At 42.4% G+C, this 22,018-nt stretch overlaps 1 protein-coding gene across 1 annotated transcript in view; it reads left to right on the top strand.

The window, feature by feature from the left end:
* The window catches only part of efnb1 (ephrin-B1), a 76,006-nt gene that overhangs the window by 24,551 nt on the left and 29,437 nt on the right, over window positions 1–22,018 (top strand). Inside the window, exon 2 of the mRNA XM_036525216.1 lies at window positions 14,434–14,711. Within this exon, the coding sequence (XP_036381109.1) occupies window positions 14,434–14,711 (278 nt within the window). The remainder of the gene's footprint in view (window positions 1–14,433; window positions 14,712–22,018) is intronic.

The raw sequence follows: 22,018 nt of genomic DNA, 5'->3' as shown, positions 1-22,018 counted from the left end.
TCGCCGATCTCTCCTCTCGCTTTGTTACACATCAATAATGAAGGCATTTAAAAGTTGGGGGGCCCCAGCTATCCTCAGCTCCAACACTGCAGATGACTCAATTCGAACTGTCAAAAACGGAAGCCGTGCCCCTGAAGATGGACTCCCCTCCAGTCCTCCCCTCTTTCCTCCCCTCTTCCCTCCTCCCTTTGTCCTCTGGCTATGTGTTTGTTTTCCACATTGTGTTTCTGATTAACGGGTTTCCTGGATAGCTGTGGTGTTGTGTTTTGTCTTTGAATGTTTATGAGGGGTGGAACTGACATCCCCATGTTAAAAAAATAAATAAAAAATTCCTCTGTGCTCTTAGTGAAACGTCATCACTCCTGTTGCAATTTTTTTTAATTAAAGGGATGATGATACTGAATTGTATACCTCTGGTTATTAACTGATACTTGTTATTGTTTGGGGGAGGTAGTATAATTAAAGGTGTCCCTGAACATACCTGCAGATGCAACATAATCCATTGTCTGAGAATATGGACCCTTCCCTGCCTCCCCCATGTCTGAGAAACCCCAAGAACCCAATGATTACAGCCAGAGCTTAATTATCATACGTCTGCCTGGGCCTGCCTCCATTTATTAGCTGTTTGCAATCCTTGTAAGTGTGCTTCTTAGACTCTTATCTTCATCAGGGTGACCAATTACTTCATTATTGTACCTGAGGCAGTTGCTCGAAAAAAGAAAGGAGCAGACAAATAAATCTTTAGTGCAATACTCAGGATCAGCCAAGAAGGCCGCCCACGCCACGCTGCTGAGCATGATGCCGAGGTGTAACATAATCTCGGTCTTCATTCTCACTGCCTTTACATTTCAGCCCTTTCCAGGTAATAAACTGCTTCTCCCTTTTTTCCCCTCCTCTCTTAAACTGCAGCATGTTTCATCACATCATTATCTCTGGCAGGCTGGCCTGAAATATCCTCATTAAAAGCATGCATTGTAGTCTGAGGCGAGCGCCAGAGGGAACCTGGTCAAGGACCATCATCCCCTAGGGCTCTCTGGCATCCAGGAGCTTTTCATCACAGGCGAGCCTTTGGCTGCAGCGCCGCCCTGGCCCGGCTGCCATGAGGCCCGTGCCTGGAGCTGGGATCTTCAGCAGACCACGGAGAGTCCATCTGTGGCTGTAACCACCCCCCCACACACACACTCACACACACCCCTATGAGGGAAAGCAGACTGCTTATCCTTAGCTTGTTTTGGGGGAGCACCACAAGGAAGAAAGCCCTCTGTCCCACCAGTTCAGAGAGCAGACTGAGCCCACACATAATGCTCTGGTGGTATATGCACCGATAAACTTGTAACACAGGAGATAATGTTGATTGTATTGGTGTTTTTCCATTTGTATAATAAACCTCATATGCAGAAGAGGAGGTACCCCCTTAATTGTATATATGCATGACTCCTTGAGGAAATGTACAGCCTTTATTTCCTTGAATGAGAGATGAGCTCTCGTGGACACAGGTGTCCATGAGCTCTTCTCCTTCTTTTATGCTATGTTGGGTGTTTCAAGGCATTGGAGCCATGGCTCAAAATGAAAGATTTTTGATAGGACAAGTAAAAAGTTGCAGTGGTGCATCACTCCACGTATGTTCATATCTTGTAGTGGTTTGATAATTGTGCTCCTTGTGAACAGCGTGAGGTGAGAATTCACACTGTGGTGTTAACGGCAGAATCAGTTGACAACCACAGATTTTCATGTGTGGGCATGAACTAAGTCTCATCTTGAAACAGGCCCATCCGGTGCGCTTATTTGGGAGTAAGGTCCAAGTCAGGTACGCAGAAGTCAAGGTCACCGCGCCATTCGATTCTGTACACTGGTGTACGCTGCTTTAATTCACAGACAAAGACTCACTGGCCTGTTTCTTCCTCTGTGTGAATCACGCCTGGATTTCTTGGTGGAATTTGGGATTTAGCAACCTTTTGAAACTGAGTCTGTCATTTGTCTGTCACAGCAGAGGCAGCTACACGTTTGCTTGTGTGGTGGGGAAGATACGCACAGGGCTGTCAGTTTGGGGAGATTGAGATTAGTCATGCAGGATGTGATTTTCTCTGTATATTCAGCCTGTGCTCCTGATGCCATTGATCTCATATTTGCAGAAGTGTGTGTGTGAGTGCATGTCTGTGTGCATGCATGTCTGTGTGTCTGTGTATGTGTGTGTGTGTGTATGTGTGTATGTTTATGTATGAGCACTACACACATCTGCAGATGATATATCTCAATTTGTAATTCATTATTGATAATTGTCACAAGTGTGGCCACACACTACAAATTCCTGCGATGTCTGTCGTTACATACACACTGTTTTTAGCTCATTGATTGATGTTTCATGTAACATTATTAACTGCTTACTGCAGAAGCTACTTGTAGATCAGAAAAGCAATTTTGAGCATACTAATCTTGGTAAACTTTTTTTTACAAGTGTTGAATTATCCAATTGTTTTGCATTTCAATCATGAATTAGGGAGTGATGTCTCAAATCAAATTTCCATATTATGTGAAACTGTGTATTTTTTTTCCACACTGAGAGCAGATGTTGAATGCAATTTTGAGAGTGCTATTGTCATTTAAGCTCAAATAAGAAAATGGTAGCAAGCAATAATCTCTCCACAAAGCACTTTTCTCTGAAAGAGTTCACCTAGTGGTCACTCTGCAACAGTAAAGAGAAGCTGCCCTTGCGCTCTTTGACGCCCTCCTCAACCATCTCAACAACCTTCAGACCGTGTGAAGGTAATTGGGATCATTAGATAATTCACGCAGCCGGCCTTTGGCTCCAGTTTTGGGCCCACGAGAGCCGCTACTTAAAACTGGGTCCTTGATCTGGAGGAGCCAGAGCAGCGTCGCAATTACTGTATCCCTCGTAATCTTCGTGCTTGCACTGGAGACTAGAATAGAAGTCAAAGCAGAACACATGTAATGGGTTTAAGCCGCTGATGGCCTGGCCCTCTGTGATCGACTCGGCCTGATATCCGTTCGCCTAGCAGGCAGATACCACCCAGTACCCCCCGCTGAACACCCAGTGTTTTTTTGAGAAGGATCTACTCCCGAGATCAAATTCTGAGGAGATGTGCGAGTGGATTAAACATTAAAGTCAGCGTAACATCAGCCTGTAGCAAGAGCACCACGCAGGCATGATGTGAACATGCTGTGCTCGATAACACAAAAGCCATTATTCTATGCAGCGCAAGCAGAACAATGCATAATTGTGCAACCTTAAACATGAATGGGTGAAGGGGGTATCATGTAATGGGAGATTTGTATCACAGCTATTTCTGCGCATTCGTTGTCGGTTATTTATATTCCCCCCTTCGAATTCAGGAAATTATCTGATGTCAAGACCTTTTTTTCCCCCTCTCCATTCCCTCAGTGGTTCAGTAAAGGCTCACAAAAATGTTTGTGTTAAAAAAGTGGGTGGGGGGCAATGAATCATTACTCCCTATAAAAGATACTTAAGCACACCACAAAGATAAGTGGTCACTTCTTAGAGCTAGCTACTACTTGACACAAGATTCATGTTGCAGAAACAATAACGTACATTGACAGCTGGGCAAAAAGGAGAGACATTAGTCCAATACAGGATTTTGTTTTGCTCAAAAGTTCTTGTTCTGTTCAAAAGATTCTGCTCTGAAATACATTTTTTTCACTGCCAGTGTAAATTTGTAGTTTTTATTTTACATCCCTATCAAACACAGATGCCTCCTACTGAGCTGGGTGGTTAAGACCTCAACACAAGATTGGAGGCATGGTGAATTATTGCGGCCGCATAAATTTACTTTCACTTATTCTGTATTTGCCCCCTGTTCTCCTAACATAACGACTCCTTAGGGCAGCAGTTCACGCAGTCTGAACCAGCTCCCTGGATGAGGACACATTGTTCAAAGCGGCCTAATTATACGGTGAAATAAAGGAGAATAAAGTACCTGAATTCACCGTCCTGCTAGTCCGCGTATTATTCCAGCGGGGATAAATTAGCTTGTCTGTGGGAAAAAAATGTTATTAATTTGAATTGAAATATGGCCCGCTCACGCTGCTTTTGGGCCACAGAAATCAGTTTATTACAATTTGTGCCATATGGGCTTTTCTCATTCAGAAGTAGCTGTGCACTAGTCAGGGGGATGTCCTCAGCTCACAAAACAGGCTTTGAATATTTCCTTACCTCATAGCTAGCATGAGGCCCATTGAGGGAGATATGAATGGTGACAGTTGAAAGGCCCAGCCTAGACAAGCCTAGTGCTGCAGCCCGCCAGTGCACCCTGCCACTCTATTGTATCTCTCTGCAAGCACGGCGGTATTTTGAGCTGAGGGAGGATGCCAAGTCATGTGCTTATATTCTTTCTTGGAATGTGTTAAGGGGTAGATGGGGTGGAGCAAGCATGGGGAGCCCCTCATGAGATATTTTTTTTTTTCCAGTTGGACTCAAGAGCATTGTCACAGCATGAAAAAAAATGTGAATGAAGCTTATTTGCATAGACTCAATAATGAGTAAAACGCACACTTTAATTGGTTGCATTCAAGTCGGCCTAATTCCTGTGTTCTGTTGGAAAGAAAAAAAGAAATTGGGGGGAGGGGGTGTAGAAATAGTACCCCGTTTCCCCCTTTTCGCTATGTGCTCCATGTTGAGTTGAGAAGCACATAAAGCTGTAAAAATAATTAACTGTGAAGTTCATCAGAACGCGCTCAGAAGGGGGGCTGCCATCTAATTACAATAATGATCGAACAAATTGAGGCATTCTTCAGGCTGATTTTGTCACATGCATAACTATGGGCATTTATTTAGCTAAAATGATTCACACAAGCAAATACAATGTCTGATATTGTGGTTGGATTTTTTTTGGAGAAGTACAGATGTGCACATATGCAGATGGTGTTGGAATGATCACAAGCTCTTTTTTGTCGGTTCCATGAAAAATTTAACGCAGTGTTTAAGCCATTGTATGATGTCATACAATTACTACAATGATACGACGTATGGCATATTGTTGTAATTAATAGCTTTAAGGTCTGCAGAAAGCAGTTAGGAACAGAAGTGGAATTGTTTCAGGCAACATAAGGAAATACAATTTTACATTAAGGACTATCAAACGACTATCTATCTTCTGTCAGAACGACTATCTATCTTATGTCAAGAGGCCTCATATCTGGTAGTGAAATGTGTGTGTCTCAATATTCATATTCATGTCACTATTGTTTTTATGTTCAAAATTATGTGTATACTTATGAAATATGAAAAGTTGTGACTGAACACTTCAATTAAGCTTAGCGCAGCCATTAATTTAGTAGAAACAGGTCAGAGTAGCGACACAGCTCATCATCTCTAACTGTCAACATCAAAATTGCAGTTTTCATAGGACATAACTGTCATAGACTGAATGGTGATGCTTTATGCCTCACAATGGCGAAGGACAGTTTTCACCTTGTTTTTTTTTTGTTTTGTAACTATTTGCAGAGACATGTAACATCATTTGACAGACGACAAAACAGAACCTACACACTTGTGGACACTCATTCTCTCCCAGTTTGTGTCTGCATGTGGGCACAGCGCCTGGGAGCCAGGCATAGCTTGTTAGGACATGCTGTGTAGAATAGCTGTGTGTTAGCTTTGTGTTCAGTTTAATTAGTCATACATTTACATGTCATTTGTCACACTGTATAGGCCTGCATGTTGCAGGGAGTCCTGGGGACCTCGCTGATAATAAATCAATGGTGACTTTACTGCCTCAGTAGTGCCTTTTTCCATAAACGCAGCTGTGGAGTACCTAGAAATTGCATAGTTTTAAATATATTTGATGGCTTTTAATTGGTCTTTAAGTAGTTGCATGGTTAAAATTAGCCAACTCATCTTATGAGTAGAGGTGTTAGTTGTGATTAAATTAGTTAGCTATCCAATGCTTAAATAAAGCAAGATCAAGATACATCCATACAAACTATGCTCACACACGAAACCAGACTGTTAAAATTAGTCACATAATATGTGATGACCATGTGTAGATATAGAGTGAGGAAAATCTGGCAAACCTGCACTCAGCTTAACACATGTATGACTAAATAACCAAATATAACACCTGCACTGCTCCAGCCAACACTGAAGCTAATAAATATATTATCACTGTGAACCCTGAAGTAGAAATGCATCACAATTGATCATCAAGCATCTATATACAACTACAAAGACGCACTGCATAAAAAGCTAGAGAGGGAAGGAGATTATCAGCAAAACCTGATGTTTCCATGGCAACTTGTTTATGCCTCACTGGTGCATCTTGTAAATCCAATTGGAGGGAGAAAGAGGCCTTGTCTTCTCTGAGGCCTGAATGGAACTGCGAATGGGGAAGAAAAGCAGGGTTAAAGCGTGTTGGAGGCCCAGATAAGTGAAGAGGTAGGAACAAAAGGCATCTAGTTTTTTCTTCTGATCTTATGGAGTTTATCAATGAGGGCGGTTAACCTCAGACAATAGAGGTGAAGTTGCTAGTGAAGGCAATGAGTTTACCCATATTGCAGTGGTAGATTCCAGCACCTGGTATTGCTTACATAACTTAATTAAATAGTTTTCCCTGCAGTGGGAAAGATATGAGCATTTGCATGTGATTTGATTTGATCGCCATGCTGATGTTTGAACAAAGTTCTCTGTCAGCGGGGGTTCACAAAAGTTACGTCGTCACTGAGGGAGGCAGAAAAGAGTATCAGCAATGAAGTGTTTTGTAATGTCCCTTTCCTAGCGTAAAAGAAAGATGTGGCTCTCAAAGGCCTTAATCACAAAAGAAATTATTTTTTATTGAACACCGTAAAAGTGGTTTATTCAAATTATCTTACTTTTAGGTACAACATTCATTGGATCATTTTAATCCCCTAATTTAGTACAATATGGGATAGATTCTCGATCAGGAGCACTAAATGCGTTAGTCAGCCTCTGAATGCTGCTTTTGAAAAGTGTCTGTGAAACTGTAGCAGTTTCTTGATTTTGTAAACTTTGTCATCTCATTTTGAGATGTAAGCAGGGTTTATCTGGGGTTTCGAGTAAAAAAAAAAAAAAAAAAAAAAAACATTAAGTCAATGTGCTGCAATTCTTGTGTGTAATGTTCGCAACATTATTGAATTTGAAACTTATTGAAACTGCATGTGAGGCAAAGATAAGAGGTGGGCCTAGTGCTTTAATATGCAAAACAAAATCCCAAGGGCTGTGAATTTTTCAAGCCCAGGCCACTGATGGCATGAAATGTGAGGCAACCAGTGAAGTGACGGTGGATTATTTAATTAATTACATACAAATGTAGCAGTCCATTTTTTCTTTTGTTAGATGTTGTGTCAACATGCTTTTTCTTAGTGGCTTCTGTAAATGCTTGCAAAAAAAACTGCTGTCATTTTTTTTTCATTTGCCTACAAGACGTGAACATTAAATTCACAGCCCTTAATCATACTAATGATTTTCAGGTATAAACACATTTCTCAGTGGGAAAAAATTAATGTTGGCCTGCATTGGACAATGTGTATGTTCAGTTTGATTTAAAAGATAAAATATCAACACTTACAGCAAGCCTTGTTTTGTAGCTGGAATGTGATATTTCTGTACGATAAACCAGTATAGTTCTGTCAGAAATTATGAAGGTTTTACTTTTTTGTTCTTTTATTCTTCCTCATTGTTTTAAATAAAAATAAAGCATCGCATATCCCCAAAATAATGCACCTGGCTAGCTACACAGCTGGTCCGTAAAAGAGAGGATGTTTGTGTTTAAACATTGGATCAAGAAAGACCTTTTTGCTTTTTCTGTTTATTGTGTTTGACAGAGGCAATTATCCCTCACTGCAACATGTATGACATTGTTGCAAGAATACTCAACTTCCTTAAGCTTTCTGGTATATGAGGGTGTGACCAAATTAGTCCCCTTGACAGTTCCTTTTTAATGCCAACTTATTACTGGGTACCCTGTTTGTTACATGTTCAGTAAATGGGACTTTACTTGTTTAATCTAATACATATCTTGTTTGTGAAGTGAACTAAAAGATCTACTGTGTGCAAATACATTTCAAGAAAAAAAAAACCTTGATTTGGCTTGTAAGCTTTAAAAAAACACAGGCTAAGTGTCCTGCAAAAATTAGATATTTTGTCGAGAACAGAACCAAGTGTGCTGGCAACAACACTATGTTTAAATCCCTCCCTGACAGTAGATAAAGCTGTAATAATCACGTTCTACCACAGAGGAAAAATTGCCATTGAAAAGACATAAAAGGATTTGTTAGATGGCAGGGTGAATGAGATGGCCACCGTTGAGCATGCCTGATGGATATGCTAATTTATCTTATTAATATTCATTACTTTCTAAAACACACATAATACCCAACTGTGTCTGCTGATTTTTGTCCTGAAATAATTGTAATAAATGCAGGGAAAAACCCTGACCGCCATGTCAAACTGTCACTCTCAAAATGCATTTCCTATGGAAAATGGTAGGGGATACTCAAAACCAAGTCTAATGGCGAAGATGACCTCTAATCTTCTATGTTTGTGTCTGTCTGGAAATACTATGGCAGCGCCTGTCTCTCTTTGCTATCTGACACTTCTGCACACTGATGGCTCTGTTTGTTTTGCCCATTGAGAAGTGACAGTGTGTGCTTGCTTTCCGCAGACATGGTGGTGGTTTTACTGATAAGATCTGTGCGACAGACATACAAGCCTGACATAGCAGTACAAATCGAATGATGGTGATGCTACAATGGAATTTCCATGTACAAGTCACAGAAGCAAAATGCTGGTGTGCTTAAATGAGGAAAATGTCCTCTGTCCAAATTTATACTACTTTTGTGAAGGTGGCTTTTGTTTTGTGCATTGTTCTTCAGCATTGACTCAGACTGAGGCTGTATTGTTTTTCATGTCAGTTTTATGTCAGTTCGATGCCTAAAATCCCATTACTCAAGTTAAAGGCTGGGAGTGTATTTTCTCTTCTGCTTTGGAGACTGCCCAATTGCTCTAGGTCCTGTGATCTGACATTTACTCAAAGGACAAACCTTGAACGTGCTCAGCAGAGGGAGCTGGTGAGCAAGAGCCTGTCTGTTCAGTGTCACTGTTTAGTGGTGAAGGAAGGTGTGGCTGGTCTATAGCTCAGACAAGACGGGATTTGTGTAAACCCGAGCTTGAGTTCATTCAAGGGCTGTTAAGCACATGTGAACTATTTGGTCAGGGCTTTGTATTTAGCTCTGTTGTTTCAAAACACTGTACCTGTTTTGCCTGATAATGTCACATTGCCCTCCGGTGCATTTAGGAGTTTTTTTGGGGTCTTCGTGTTTCACCTTAGTGCTCCTTGCTCCACATTATCGCATGGCTAGAGCTACCATTTGACAAGACACAAAGTGTCTGATTGGGAAGGTTTGACAACAGAGCCACATTGTTTACTGACTTTGAAGTGCACAATTTCATCAGCCTCCTCACCTTTCCCATCAAAAACATCTTCAGAAACAATAAGGAAACCAAACGCTGTCACCCGATAGTCCTCTTAAGAATCCTCAGGATAAGAGTTTAGCAAAGCAAACAGGTTTGGGAAGCTAAACAGTGCAGCCTATGTTATTCAGACGGAAAAAAAAAAAAAAAAAAACTCATAGGCCTTTGGGCAAGGCAGACTGTGCTGACTCGAGGCTGTTGAGTGTGTGCTTCCCCAGCAGAAAGAGAACCACTCTCCCTCACCGCCCCCAGGAGAGCACATAGCCTAGCTGCAGCCTTGAGAGGAGGTGAACAGGCTCTGTGAACAGGACCTTGTGAAGACTGTAAATCCAAGCATGGCTGCTCTCTCCATGGAGCGTGGCCCTGCTACTGTTACAATAATTTACCTGACAGCTCCGGGTAGATACAGCAGCTGTAGATTACATATGTTTATATCAGATTATTATCAGGTTCACTATTTTGTGTATACAGTACGTATCTGAACACGATCAGAGGGAGGCTTTATAAGTGATGGAAATTTTGTGTTAAGAAAGATTATGTCATAATTCCTGCATTTTGTACAAATATTTTTACTTTGAGGAGGTGATATGTAGTCAAGTGTCTTAGGGCTACCCTATATTTTGCCATTCTGGGACAGTGCAGACAATTCTGAAAGAAAACAATATTCATTTCCTCTAACTTATCATTACCATCAGTACAATTTTGATTTCTTGTTAATTTTATGCAGGATTGCAGTAATCATAATTTTTTTCAGTTTTCAGTAACGTAGTAATGTGTTTGCTTGAGTTGAGTTCAGGTAAGAGAGCGTTAATTTAACGTTAATAAGCCGCCAACAGCAATCTTTCTCATGGACTGGTTTGGGATATGGGACATATTTATTGCCTGTTTTCTTTTTAAAATTTGAGATAAGTCATAGTGGTCTGAGCCCTTGGGCAGTTTGTGGGGCCCAGTGAACAAGCCAGCCAACACCGTATGCTATGAAAGAAAATATCATGGTTTACACAAGTGTTGTTCTATATAATTCCTGTCTGAAACATGAAGCTTAGAAAACTGAACATTTAATCCAATAATGCAGCGAGATCTCCTTTAAACACGAAGGAGGACATGTTATAGAGTCTGTGCATTGCAATCTGTAGGAAAAGCAGAAGCCAAAACCGCAGTCCACTACTTTGGAAGTGGGAAATGTTTTGATCAGATCTGCTGTCGCCCATGCTGAAAGGTTTCAGTATGGATTACAAGATCCTGGTCCCACTTAAAGACATGGCCCTCACCATAACCTCACTCTCCCTTTTGCTTCCTTGAAAACTGTATGCTTTTTCCATTTCAATGTTTTCTTTATTAAATTGCAAGTCTAATGACGTAGTCTGCCAGATGAATCCTGATGATTAGCCTGAAGGGTAGACAAGGGCTTTTGAGAAACATGAAAGCTGATGAAAGGAAATGTACAGTACAGGCCTATACCATATTTTTTTCTCTGTTATTAAATACCATACAGCTGGAAGTTTGGCTGTCAAACTAAGTTATGCGCTGTCTGAATTTTTTTATGCTGGTGTGCTGTGTGCACATACCAGAAGATGTAATATGTCACATTGGTAATAACTGAATGTTAATGTTTAAAATATGTTTTTAATTGCTGTAATTACTTATATAGTGAAGTAAAAAAGTGAAGTGAAAGAAAAATGTATGCAACAAGGCGACAATACTTACTTTTCTGTTCTATTCTGATAATACATTTCAAATAGTTTGTATCACATTGCTTTACGGCTATCTGTGATTTGTTCTGTTAGTCCCTATACAGCTGTTCCTCTTCAGAAGTTTGCATATCTCTAATGCTCTCACTAACTGTGATGTGATATGTGATAGTTCCTTTGTGCTTCAATAAATGTGTTTGGTTTTGGAGACCTGCAGGCCACGCCACTAACCACATTTATCCTCCTGCTCTTTAAGATAAAGTTATGGTAGTGGCAAATATTTCTTATCCTGTTCAAGTCACTACACTCAACACATTGGTACAGTGTCCTGCTTCTCTGTTTGCCCAGTTTTGGCTAATTTGTTTTATGACCTTTATTTATATGCCTCTATAGTCACAGGTCTACCAGAGGTAACATAAAGACGTATTAGCAGCAGGCTTTCATTACGAGGCCTTTCAGGTCAAGCTATTACATTTTTATTAAACAGCAAAGTTCACAGTCAATCTGGAGAGTCCAGCAAGGGGGAGAAGAAATGGGAAGCTTGTTTGCGAGTCCTTGGCTCTCTAATCAGGGATAAGGGAAAACACTGGTGAAATCAGCAGAGACGGGAGTGCGGTTCTGCAGCCTGCAGCCCTGATGGCAATGCGGGGGGCACACACAATTCTCAGTGATGTGGGTTTCAGTGTTCCCACAGTAATGCAAGAAAGCCAGCATGAGCTAAACAAGAAAGGAGTATTCTGGAAATGTTCAAATCTATTTATAGCCACACAAGCAGCAGTTACACACACATTGCAAAAGTGGAAAGCTGTAGCCTTAATAGGTGTGGCTAGGGTGGAAAAAGGTGGTCTGCAAACGGTATTGTAAAATGAAAAGCCGGACTTGATTACCAATTGTTTAACCAACACATTGTTTGTACAGGCAAGGAAGCCGGAGGCGGATTTGCATTTACTGGTGCGTGTGCTCATGATTGCGGCAGAAAGCAGCTGCAGCATTGATTTTGATGCAGAGGGTGTGATGACACCATTGTTCCTGTGAACCTCTCGGGGAGGGCGGTGGTCATAATTACGAGACGTTCTGTCACCTGGTCTCGGAGTTATACACACAGAGAACCTCATCTGGGCATGACTATTTCCAATCCGTCTCTGAGGAGCAGCAGCAGCAGCACCAGTCAGCTGGATGTCATTTCTGAAGAATGACAGACACATCCAAGGGCCATAAAGGCTCTCTCTAGTCACTGCTTCCGAGCGTATGGTTAGCATTAAAATATTTGGTTTAACAAGAATGGCAGTGGGTTCTCAAGTCCACAAGTAATGTTTTTTTTTTTTTATTTCATTTTTTTTAAAGAGGGGATTTTTCAAGTTACAGTCATTTACTGTCTTATGAGATCACTTGTGGCAAAGACACAGTCCGAACTCCATCCATCAGCCAGAGGCTAGTAGTGTGCGAAGTATGGAGTCACATGTGCTGCTTTTATTCCTACTAAAGCCATGCACTGCTTCTCTCTAAAGCCTATAGCTCTATTAAATTGGTTTCGTGTGAATATACAGTATAGACGCACCATTTGAAAATAAAGATCACAGAGTACTGCTCGCTGCATAAACAGACATAGAACATTGGACTGTCTAAGCAAATCGCCTGGGTATCAAGGCTAGCACCGTTGAACCTGACATTTCAGTCGTTACAGAAAACTGCATCACAGATTTGTGCTGTCTGTGCCAGATGGAACAGTCGACGTCAGCCTTTTTTTTTTTGTCAAATGGAGCACTGATTAACTGAGTCTAAATAGTTAAATGGCAAAAAAAAAAACAAACAAATCAATAAATGAAAAAGAGAAGCAATGCCCTACAAATTATGAAGCAACAAAGGTAAACAGCGAGTTGGAATCCTTAATTAGAATGCATCAGAGCATGCTGTTCTGAATTAGAGAGAAAGACATCAGAATGAACTCTGAAGACGAGGCATAGGGGTGCCATTGGCCTATCAGGGCAACCTTTTTATCATCCATTTCTCCTCAGTAAGAGAGCAGATTAAGTGCAATCAAATGCAAATTAGGTCTGTTTCACAAGAGCGGCAATTTCCCGTTAACATCTGCACACGTTTGTTTGAAGAGGTAAAGATTTTTTTTTCCCTTGTTTTGTTGAAATATGACATCATTCATGTTGTAAAATGATGCACGATTTTTTGATTGCACGATGATTTTGTCTCGGACAAACACAGTCCTTCTAAGAGCATTTAGAATAAAATATAGTATGAAAATTTTCATTTAGACTATAACTGATATTTATGGAAATGAAGGGCACAGCAAGCAGATGGATTGTTAGCAGATGCGAGTTAAAGAGTAGAAATCAGGGACATTAGTCAAGAATATATAAGTTCCAATGTTCTAAATGCTGACAAGTCCTTGCAAATCTGGTCTTGGAGGCTGTAGTTCAGAAAATGAGCCAGAAAATTTATATATATATATATATATATATATATATATATATATATATAATTTTTTAAAGACATATTAAGGCAACATTTAATTCTTGTGTGATGGTGGACTTGTAACATTGGTGGGTGGTAAAATACATCTGACTGAATTCCAGTTGTGCTTTTCTTAATAAGCTGTTTTCATTTGAAAGATGTTGAAAATATGTTCCAGAAACATTATTTAAGCTCCCGAATAGGTAATAAGAGCCTGTTCTAGCTGGAGATGGATTCCTGATACTTTTACCGGACATGCTCCAGCTTATGCAAGTTGTTAACAATCTTACATCTGTTTGCTGATTTCCTTAGGAAAAGGAAATTCAAGGCCCACATTTCAAAAAACCCATGGATTAATTCTTTAGCATAAGTAGTGGGTAAATTGTCGCTCTTGATTTCATTCATCCATCATAGCTTGACTACCAAAACACCAGTATCCTGTAGTGGTTTGAGCTGGCGGACCTCCTTGGCGTTGCTTCTTGGAATCATGCTCCAGAAGATAGAAGGACATGCATTTAAGTTCCATTTTAAGCAATTTGGGGGCACAGCAGTATATGCACACTCAACAAGTTGTGCGACAGCAAATCACATAAAGCCTGGATTTGAGGACGTTTCCAAAAATATCTACGTCTTAATCACCAGATTGCAGGTCTCATCAAAATGTAAGCTACTGCAAGAATGTACACATCATTCAGAGTACTAAAGGCTTGGAAGATAAGCTGGATTGGGCAAAAAAATTGCAGTCCGCTATACAAGTTTTTATGTTTCTGCTTTGCGTTTTTTTTAACTGTTTCTCTCTTTAATGTGTTGCAGGTTTCAGACGGGGAAGGGTCTGGTGATTTACCCTGAGATTGGGGACAAGCTGGACATTATCTGTCCTAAGGCGGACATGGGAAGGCCCTATGAGTACTACAAGCTGTACCTGGTGAAGAAGCACCAGGCAGACACCTGCAGCACGGTCTTGGACCCCAATGTGCTTGTCAACTGCAACAAGCCGGAGAAGGACATGAAGTTCACCATCAAGTTCCAGGAGTTCAGCCCAAACTATATGGGCTTGGAGTTCAAAAGAAACGTTGACTACTACATCACCTGTGAGTAGCTCAGAGCCTTATTAGAGGCGTTGGCAAATTACTGCTTTTTCTCAGTGAAAGGTGTCTGCTATCAGTGTACCTGGAGGCTTTCCATTATCAGAGCTGTGGGAATGGTTCTTGAGGCATAGAGGCTTGTTTATACTCACAAACATGAGCTTAACTGCCTTTAAGCCTTTGCTGTTGGCCAAAGAGTATAATAAAAATGCAGCCCAACCTGAGGCTTGTATACTGCCAGGGTTTTGTTCCTTGAAAGGTTGAAGCAGTATATGCACCCCAGCAGGATTTAATTTACTTTGTCTCACGATTAAAGGTCTCCCTGCAATGCAAGGAGTAGCTATTTGTGAATTTTGTGCAGGCTTCATTTTGCCTGAGACATGGAGCGTGGAGTGAAAAGACTAGCACAGTTTGATTCTCTGAATGAGACCTATCTGCTACCACTCCATTATTTCTCTTTGAAAAGCCTGAAATCCCTGTTTATTGCTTTCTAAATGCAATTCTATAAACATTTACCTAAGGTCACCTAACTGAAATTGCATTCGCTCCGACTGGGACAAAGGCGTCTGTGGCCCTGAATGCACGGTGACCTGTCATGCTAAAGCCAGGCCACCACGCTGCCCCGCTCCCGGACGGGCCTCCCGAAACATCCACCCCTTTCCCTTTCAGAGCAAAACCATTTCTGTCAGGCTTGGTCAGATGCAATAATACTATAACTCACCAGCGGGGGGGTCATTGCAAGTCAAGCAGGTCTCATTTGTTATGTTACACATCACTGAGTCAATCCCATCGGCTCTGACACGGCCACATAGCCTACGGCTTCACCCGACTCTACGGCCCAGGGCAGAGGGTCGCTTCTCTTGACCCGCTAATCCAGAGGGTCTGTCTTAAAATGACATCAACAGCACAACACAAAGGCCTTGTCCACAGTCACGTGGATCAGCATGACACTATCTGCATTGGCCTTTCTGAGATGACCCAGCCTGGCAAGCTTAACTAACTGTCAATCATGAACATGGCACAAAATGGTGCTTTTCCACAAACTATATGTAGAGACATCTGAAATATGTCTATTGTTCTATTTCTGCTGGCACTTAGGTCAGGCTAAGAGTAAGATTGATCTGATTGCTTAGGTCTTTTTTTTCTTCAGTAAGGCAAAGAAAGTGCCTGTCTTGGTTAATTAGTTTTATTTATAGTTATTATATTATTTTTATTATAATAATTGTTAATAGTAGTGGTATTAGCATTAGCATTTCTTTTGAGGCATTATTGTATCTTCCTTTTTGGTATCAAAGTGCAAGATAAATACAAATGTGAAATGTGTGCCTTTGTTAAATAAGTAAATCTGTGACCTCTATACACTCCCATACAAAGTATTAAAAAGCCTTGTTTATAATCCAGCTTCATTGATTTTAAAAGAGCATCCATTGACAACATTTACAGGTTGGAAAAAGTCACACTTTTTTCCATCTGCAGTTAGTGCTATCTAACAACCACCAGCACAGTGGAGGCTCGGTCCAGGGCCGGAGCACATGACAGACACAATCACTCCGCTCTTTATCAAACGACTATTTTTTTTTCTCCCTCTCAGTGTGACAGAGCCTCTCTAATTGCGGCTTGCGGAAATTACTCTGAAAACGTATGATATGCTTATTGATTTCCCCCTGCCTTCCCACAAGGGGAGCTGCTAATGTGGTGCCGGATCTTAATGAGGATATTGGGTCTGTGATCTCTCGAGACTGATTAGCTCCGGCCTTTAAATTCGAGATGCAAATGGCTCCGCTAATTCAGGTGTTTTGGAAATCAAAGCGGGGTTCGCCGCTTTGGAACATTAGCCCTGCCATGCCCGCTTTGTCTGTTTTGGAAAAGGGGCACAGAGGGATCTTTTGAGGATTTGAGTAAAGGGGGCTCAAGCACTTAGTGTTCACCCCCGAGTGTGGATTTCAAACGCGGCACAGTTCAACGATGCGGCCTTTCTCCCCTCCAGTATCTCACAAAGGTGTAGATTTTTGATTACTTTGAAACGGAAAAAAAAAAACGGTGCATCGCCCTTCCACCCTACACCCCAAACAAGCCACAGCTCAGAGAATGAGTCACCTCTTAAACAGTTCATCAGGACTGTAAACCCCTTTCTTGGGTGTGTGGTTGTGCCGACAGGAAAAATTGTGTGTACAAGAACGGTTGCCTTAAGACGTTTTTAAGATTGAATTAGACAGACAAGCACCATGAAGCGCTCAGTGTTCAGGTTAGCTCATTGTTGTTGTTGTTTTTTTTTTAAACAAGAACCAAGTGACCTTGGGGAAAAAAAACAAAAAAAAAAACAAAAGCATATCCCTGCATAAATATTCCTCTGAGAAGCAAATATTTCAGTCAGGTTCTACTTTATGACAGAACACCAGTGCCTGTTGTATATTTATATGTAATTACATTGCTAACAGAGGGCAGTCATCCTTTAAGGGTCTGCAGCAATCTGATGCAGTGCAGCCCTGTGACGCAGTACTTCTGCAGCCTGATAAACATTCTCAGACCACAGATAATACCTTTAATAAGCTCCAGTGAGCTGAAAGATAAGTAGGACTTGGTAGCATCCCCAAGCCCTGCTGCACTATTGCCAGTGCTTCCTGAGAAAAAGAGCTTGTTGGCACAATTCCGAGTATTATATATAGAGGCGGATTATCTCTGTTGATTATACACTGGAATGACGATAGGAGCAGATTACAGGTATAGCCGGCTCTCTGCAGGAGTACGTGGGACGGTCCTCACACATGGTGCCCCCATTGCATTGAGCCTGTTCTTTCCCCCTGGCTGCGTGGAATGGGGAATGGTGTGAATAGTACACCCCCCTCCCCCCCTTTTTCTCTGTGGGGTGTCTCAAACTACGGTACCTGTTCCAAGGCGGCCCACGCCGGGGGGCTGTCACTGAGTCCCAGTAGGGAGGGGAGGGCTGGTGATAGCCCCCTGATCTGAATTCCAGGCCGGCCACCATTTGGTGGGAGGAGACCACAGGCTGGAGGTATCTGGTCGCCAAGCCACAAAAGGCGGGTTGATTGAAGGAGCAGGCATACTGAAGCAATTGTACTCCCGAAATCCAGCCAGGCTCATTCTCTCAATCTTCCATGGGTGTTTCCAAGCCTGTCCTCCCCTGCTCTTTTAGCGAGACTGCTCCCCCGTGTGCATGCACGCACACACGCGCACACACACACACACACACACACACACACACACACACACACACACACATAATTTTCACTCAAACGCTCAGTTGTTTCTGTTTATGTGTTAGGTGCTGGAAAGAAAAAAGTTGTTGACGAGGACCTTTCTAATCTAGACGCCCTCAGACAGGAGAGCGCACCCTATATCCTCCGTTGTCAGCTGCGCATTGATTTCCTGTAGGGCCCCGCTGCGGATAAGGATGATGCTTAGTGACAGCTGCCACTCCGACCGCGCAGCCGAAGCAGTATCCACCTCGCTGCGCCGGGAAAACAGCCGATTTCGAGCTAATGCACAAGATGGGGGTGGGGGAGAGGGAGGCAGTCAGTACAAAATAAAAGGAGAGAGGGAACAATGAAAGGTCAAGGTTAAAACCCCCATCAGAATAGGAGGCCAGGGGATGTATTAGGCCCTTAATCAGAAGCGGCAGGGAAGTTTATATTGTTATAATGGTAAGCCTATGCAGGCCTGCCGCTGGGGCATGTGTTTGATTAAATCTGAACAGTTTCTCTCAATAAAGGCTGCTTTCTGGGATGATATCTATTTTAGTAGTAGGCCTAATAGTTTTATCTGTCTATCTGTCTATCATCTATCTATCTATCTATCTATCTATCTCTCTATTCATCTGTCTCTGTTTGACTATATATAATTATTTACTGTAAAATGTTATCTGTCTTTTATTTATCTTATGCTAGTGAAATCAAAGGGAATATTTTAGTCTCTGTAAGCCCAGCTTTCATAAACATACAGCATTTATAAATACATGGCAGGTGTAATTATATTTTGCTCTGAGAATGGCACAGCTGCAGTTTAATGTTAAGATGTTGTCTTTATACAGCGTGTGTTACAGAATACAGGGTGAGTAACCAGTTTCATTTTACACTTAAGGAATAATGTGATCTGTACACCTCTACAGAAAGAGCTTGGCCCTTTATCTCCTCATCATAAATTTTCTTGCACCACAGATTATATCCAGTATTACAGTAGATAACCCAGTCTGTGGTCATCCTTTGATAGAGGATGGTTATCATCATTTCCTGTGCTTGGTATGGACACGGTTTCCAGAGTGCGCTGATATCTGCGAGGCCCATTTTGAAACTCAAACAGAGATTAGAGGAAGTAACTAAAACGACACTAAAATAATATTCTCATTCTATAAATCTGTTATTGTTCTCTCTTTAAAGAAATACTGTTTCAGGAGTATCCAAAGGGGGTCAGCACAATTATTAGACCACACACACACACACACACACACACACACACACACATACATGCTGTCTTCCTCTCATCCCCTCTCTGTTTGAATCAGTGAGTCCAACATTTGAGAGGTTGAGCGCCTGCCATCCGGGATGAAACGCTGCAGGCTCCGTCTGTGCATCAAGCCGGATGGCCGGGATCCCTCTACAATGTCGGAGGCCCAGCTGCTGAGGTTCGGCCCGGTGGACCGTGGTGACACCCAGCACCGCTCTTGCTTTTGTTGGCACTGCGGCCCTTTCAGCAGTCCCCACCCCCCCCTGCCGATACGCCAGGAGACATTTGGAGCACCTTTAATCATCAGCCAAGCTCATAACACACGGGTCGCAGCCTAAAGCCATTTCCATCCGATTGTAGCGGGGCGGGGGGGGCGAACGGGAGATGTTCTGCCTGAGCCGTTTTGCAGCCGAATCGCTCGGAAAACATCAGTGGAAATGTCGAGAGTCAATATTGTCAGGTTTCGAGGTTGCATGTCAAAGGCGTCTCTGCATCAAGCGATGAAGAAAAAAGCTTCCTGACTACCATCTGCTCAAACCCAGTCCTTCTGATGGCTCATACATCTGCTGTTTTCTTGGAGTAAAGACAACAGAATGATGATAATTTAGATCAAATTCAACATTTGGTGGCAGGCAAAAAAAAGACATTTTTGGAGGTCGTTCCACAGAAGCTCAGAGAGTATCTTGTAAGTTCTTGGAAGCTCTGCCATAATCTGCAAATGCTCTAGTGAAAACAGACAAAGATGTTGTGACAGCATTTCGTTAATATTTTGGAAGTGATTTGGCCCAGATATAAAATATTAATGTTCTCATTGTCAGTGCATTAGGCATGGTAAGACCAGAAGGGAATGCTTATTTGTATGGGCTTTCATAATAGGAATGTGTGAAGTCCTTAGCAAAGGATACATCTGTGTATTGCTGTGCATCACTGCAATTCCTACCTTTAGTCATTCATGCTTCAACGCACACGTAGGTAGGTTAGTGTTATCACAGTTCACTTTAGGAAGCCTAGCAGCGCTGCTTAGATTGTTATCTTTGGTTGCCACAGTATCCCCCCACCATGTGTAGTCAATTTTGTTTTCCCCATAATCTCTCAAAGTATTTAGCTCATAAAGCTTTTTGTCAGTTAGATTTTATGCCTCTCTGGTGATCTGGAATCCTGGGCCCGCTCGCAATTAAACACTCTCAGCGCGTTCCACCAGCCCTCATGAAATGTCAAAGTTTGAGCCCTGCGTAGCGTGGCCATTGCACAGATAAGGGCTGACATCACCTCTGTGCGATGTCACAACGATACCCTGGGTGACATGACGCATGTACATTCAAACACGAGAGGAGGGGAAAAAAGTCAGAGGAGACCGAAAACGAGCTCCCCCCGGCTTGCCCTGTTTCTCACAGTAACTAGCTCAGCGTGCTAACTGGGGCTGCATTAATAGATTCCGTGCCTGGCGCTGCACGTTAGACAGATGTGAGAGGGAGTATGAGAGAAACAGCTGTGTAGTCATTACTCTCGCGTCGTGACACGGAGCATCAGAGATCCCCTCCCAGTCTCTATCGCCACCCCCTCACTCCCCACCCACCCCCGGTTTTGCTGCGTAAGCCCGTGCGCTCTTTACCTTCTGAGCACACAGTGTTAAATCCCCCCCGCTGAAGGCCTTTTTATTTCAGATTAATCAGGAAGCAGCGCGGGAAGCTGCAGGAGCCCTGTCACACTCGAGGAAAAGGGGGATGCTGCTGTAATTGGCCCAGATATAGCTCGCATCCCAGATCGCACGTGGGAGCCCAAGTGCTCTGTTGCAGAGGGCCGTAGACAGCTGGCTTCAATCCGCCAGAGCAGCAGCATCATCCACCTCAGTCCCATCTTGTCTCTGAAACAGTGTGACATCGTTGCCATCTCAAAGTTGGTTTAAGACATTCCTGTTGCAAGTCTCACAAGTCTGAAAGGAGAAGGGATAATTAAATGAAGCAACATCTCTCTTGCAGCGACATTGGCAGTAGGCCTTGCAAGAATATAGCCTGTACATTTTGCGCTGTCTCCAGTGAACTGAAACTGAACCTGTTACCCTTGCACACCGTTACCCAGCCTTAGCTTTTGTAATTAAGTGCCTGTTTGTTCTAGAGGTGTATTGTTCTGCATTTGCTTTGGCTTGAGTGGAAAAGCAGCATTTGGATTTATGTATGTGGAAAGAGGGAATGGGAAGTATTTGCAGCGGCATGACCTCTTAAGAAAATCACAGGGGTTTGTAAACTAAATGTGAAAACCATGGTTCTGGAAACATTACTGTCATGCTCTCTGGAGGCGCATTAAAAAAAGGCTGGAAAATGAGGAACAGGACCCTTTTTTCTGCTGAAAGGAGCTTTTTTCATTATAAGCATTCTGCATTAGCCCCTGAATATGACTAATGGATTGTCTCATCAGGGAAATGTCCACATCTTCATTAAAACCCAAGAATGAAAAATACAGTGTCCACCAGGCAGATTGTGTTGTGTATATCATAACTAGGAACAAAAGGGTCTTATAGAGCAGGTCATTAATTTGCAAACTGCTTGGTCATGAGCACATTTCATCATAGGTAATCAACCAAATTTTCTGTGATAGCTACCTCGGGCTTGTCTCCTCCCCCCGAGGGGCGCATCCCGTGGCCGTGGGGGTGAGCTCGGACCCCCTCAATGGCTGCCCATGATCGGTGTGGAAGTTGAACACCGGGTCACACTGGAACAGGAACATCTGATTCTGATCTGGAGGACATAACCTCGGCTTTGAAGTGCTGCCACGCCAGCCGCAGCATTTGGACCCGGCTCTCGCCAAAAAGCCGCTTGTACGCCACGGATGAGGAATGAAAATTGCTGGTTCAT

Source organism: Megalops cyprinoides, chromosome 3, assembly GCF_013368585.1.
Source record: "Megalops cyprinoides isolate fMegCyp1 chromosome 3, fMegCyp1.pri, whole genome shotgun sequence".
NCBI lineage: Eukaryota > Metazoa > Chordata > Actinopteri > Elopiformes > Megalopidae > Megalops > Megalops cyprinoides.
The sequence above is the reverse complement of the archived record's forward strand: the minus strand, read 5'-3'. Positions and strand labels throughout refer to the sequence as shown.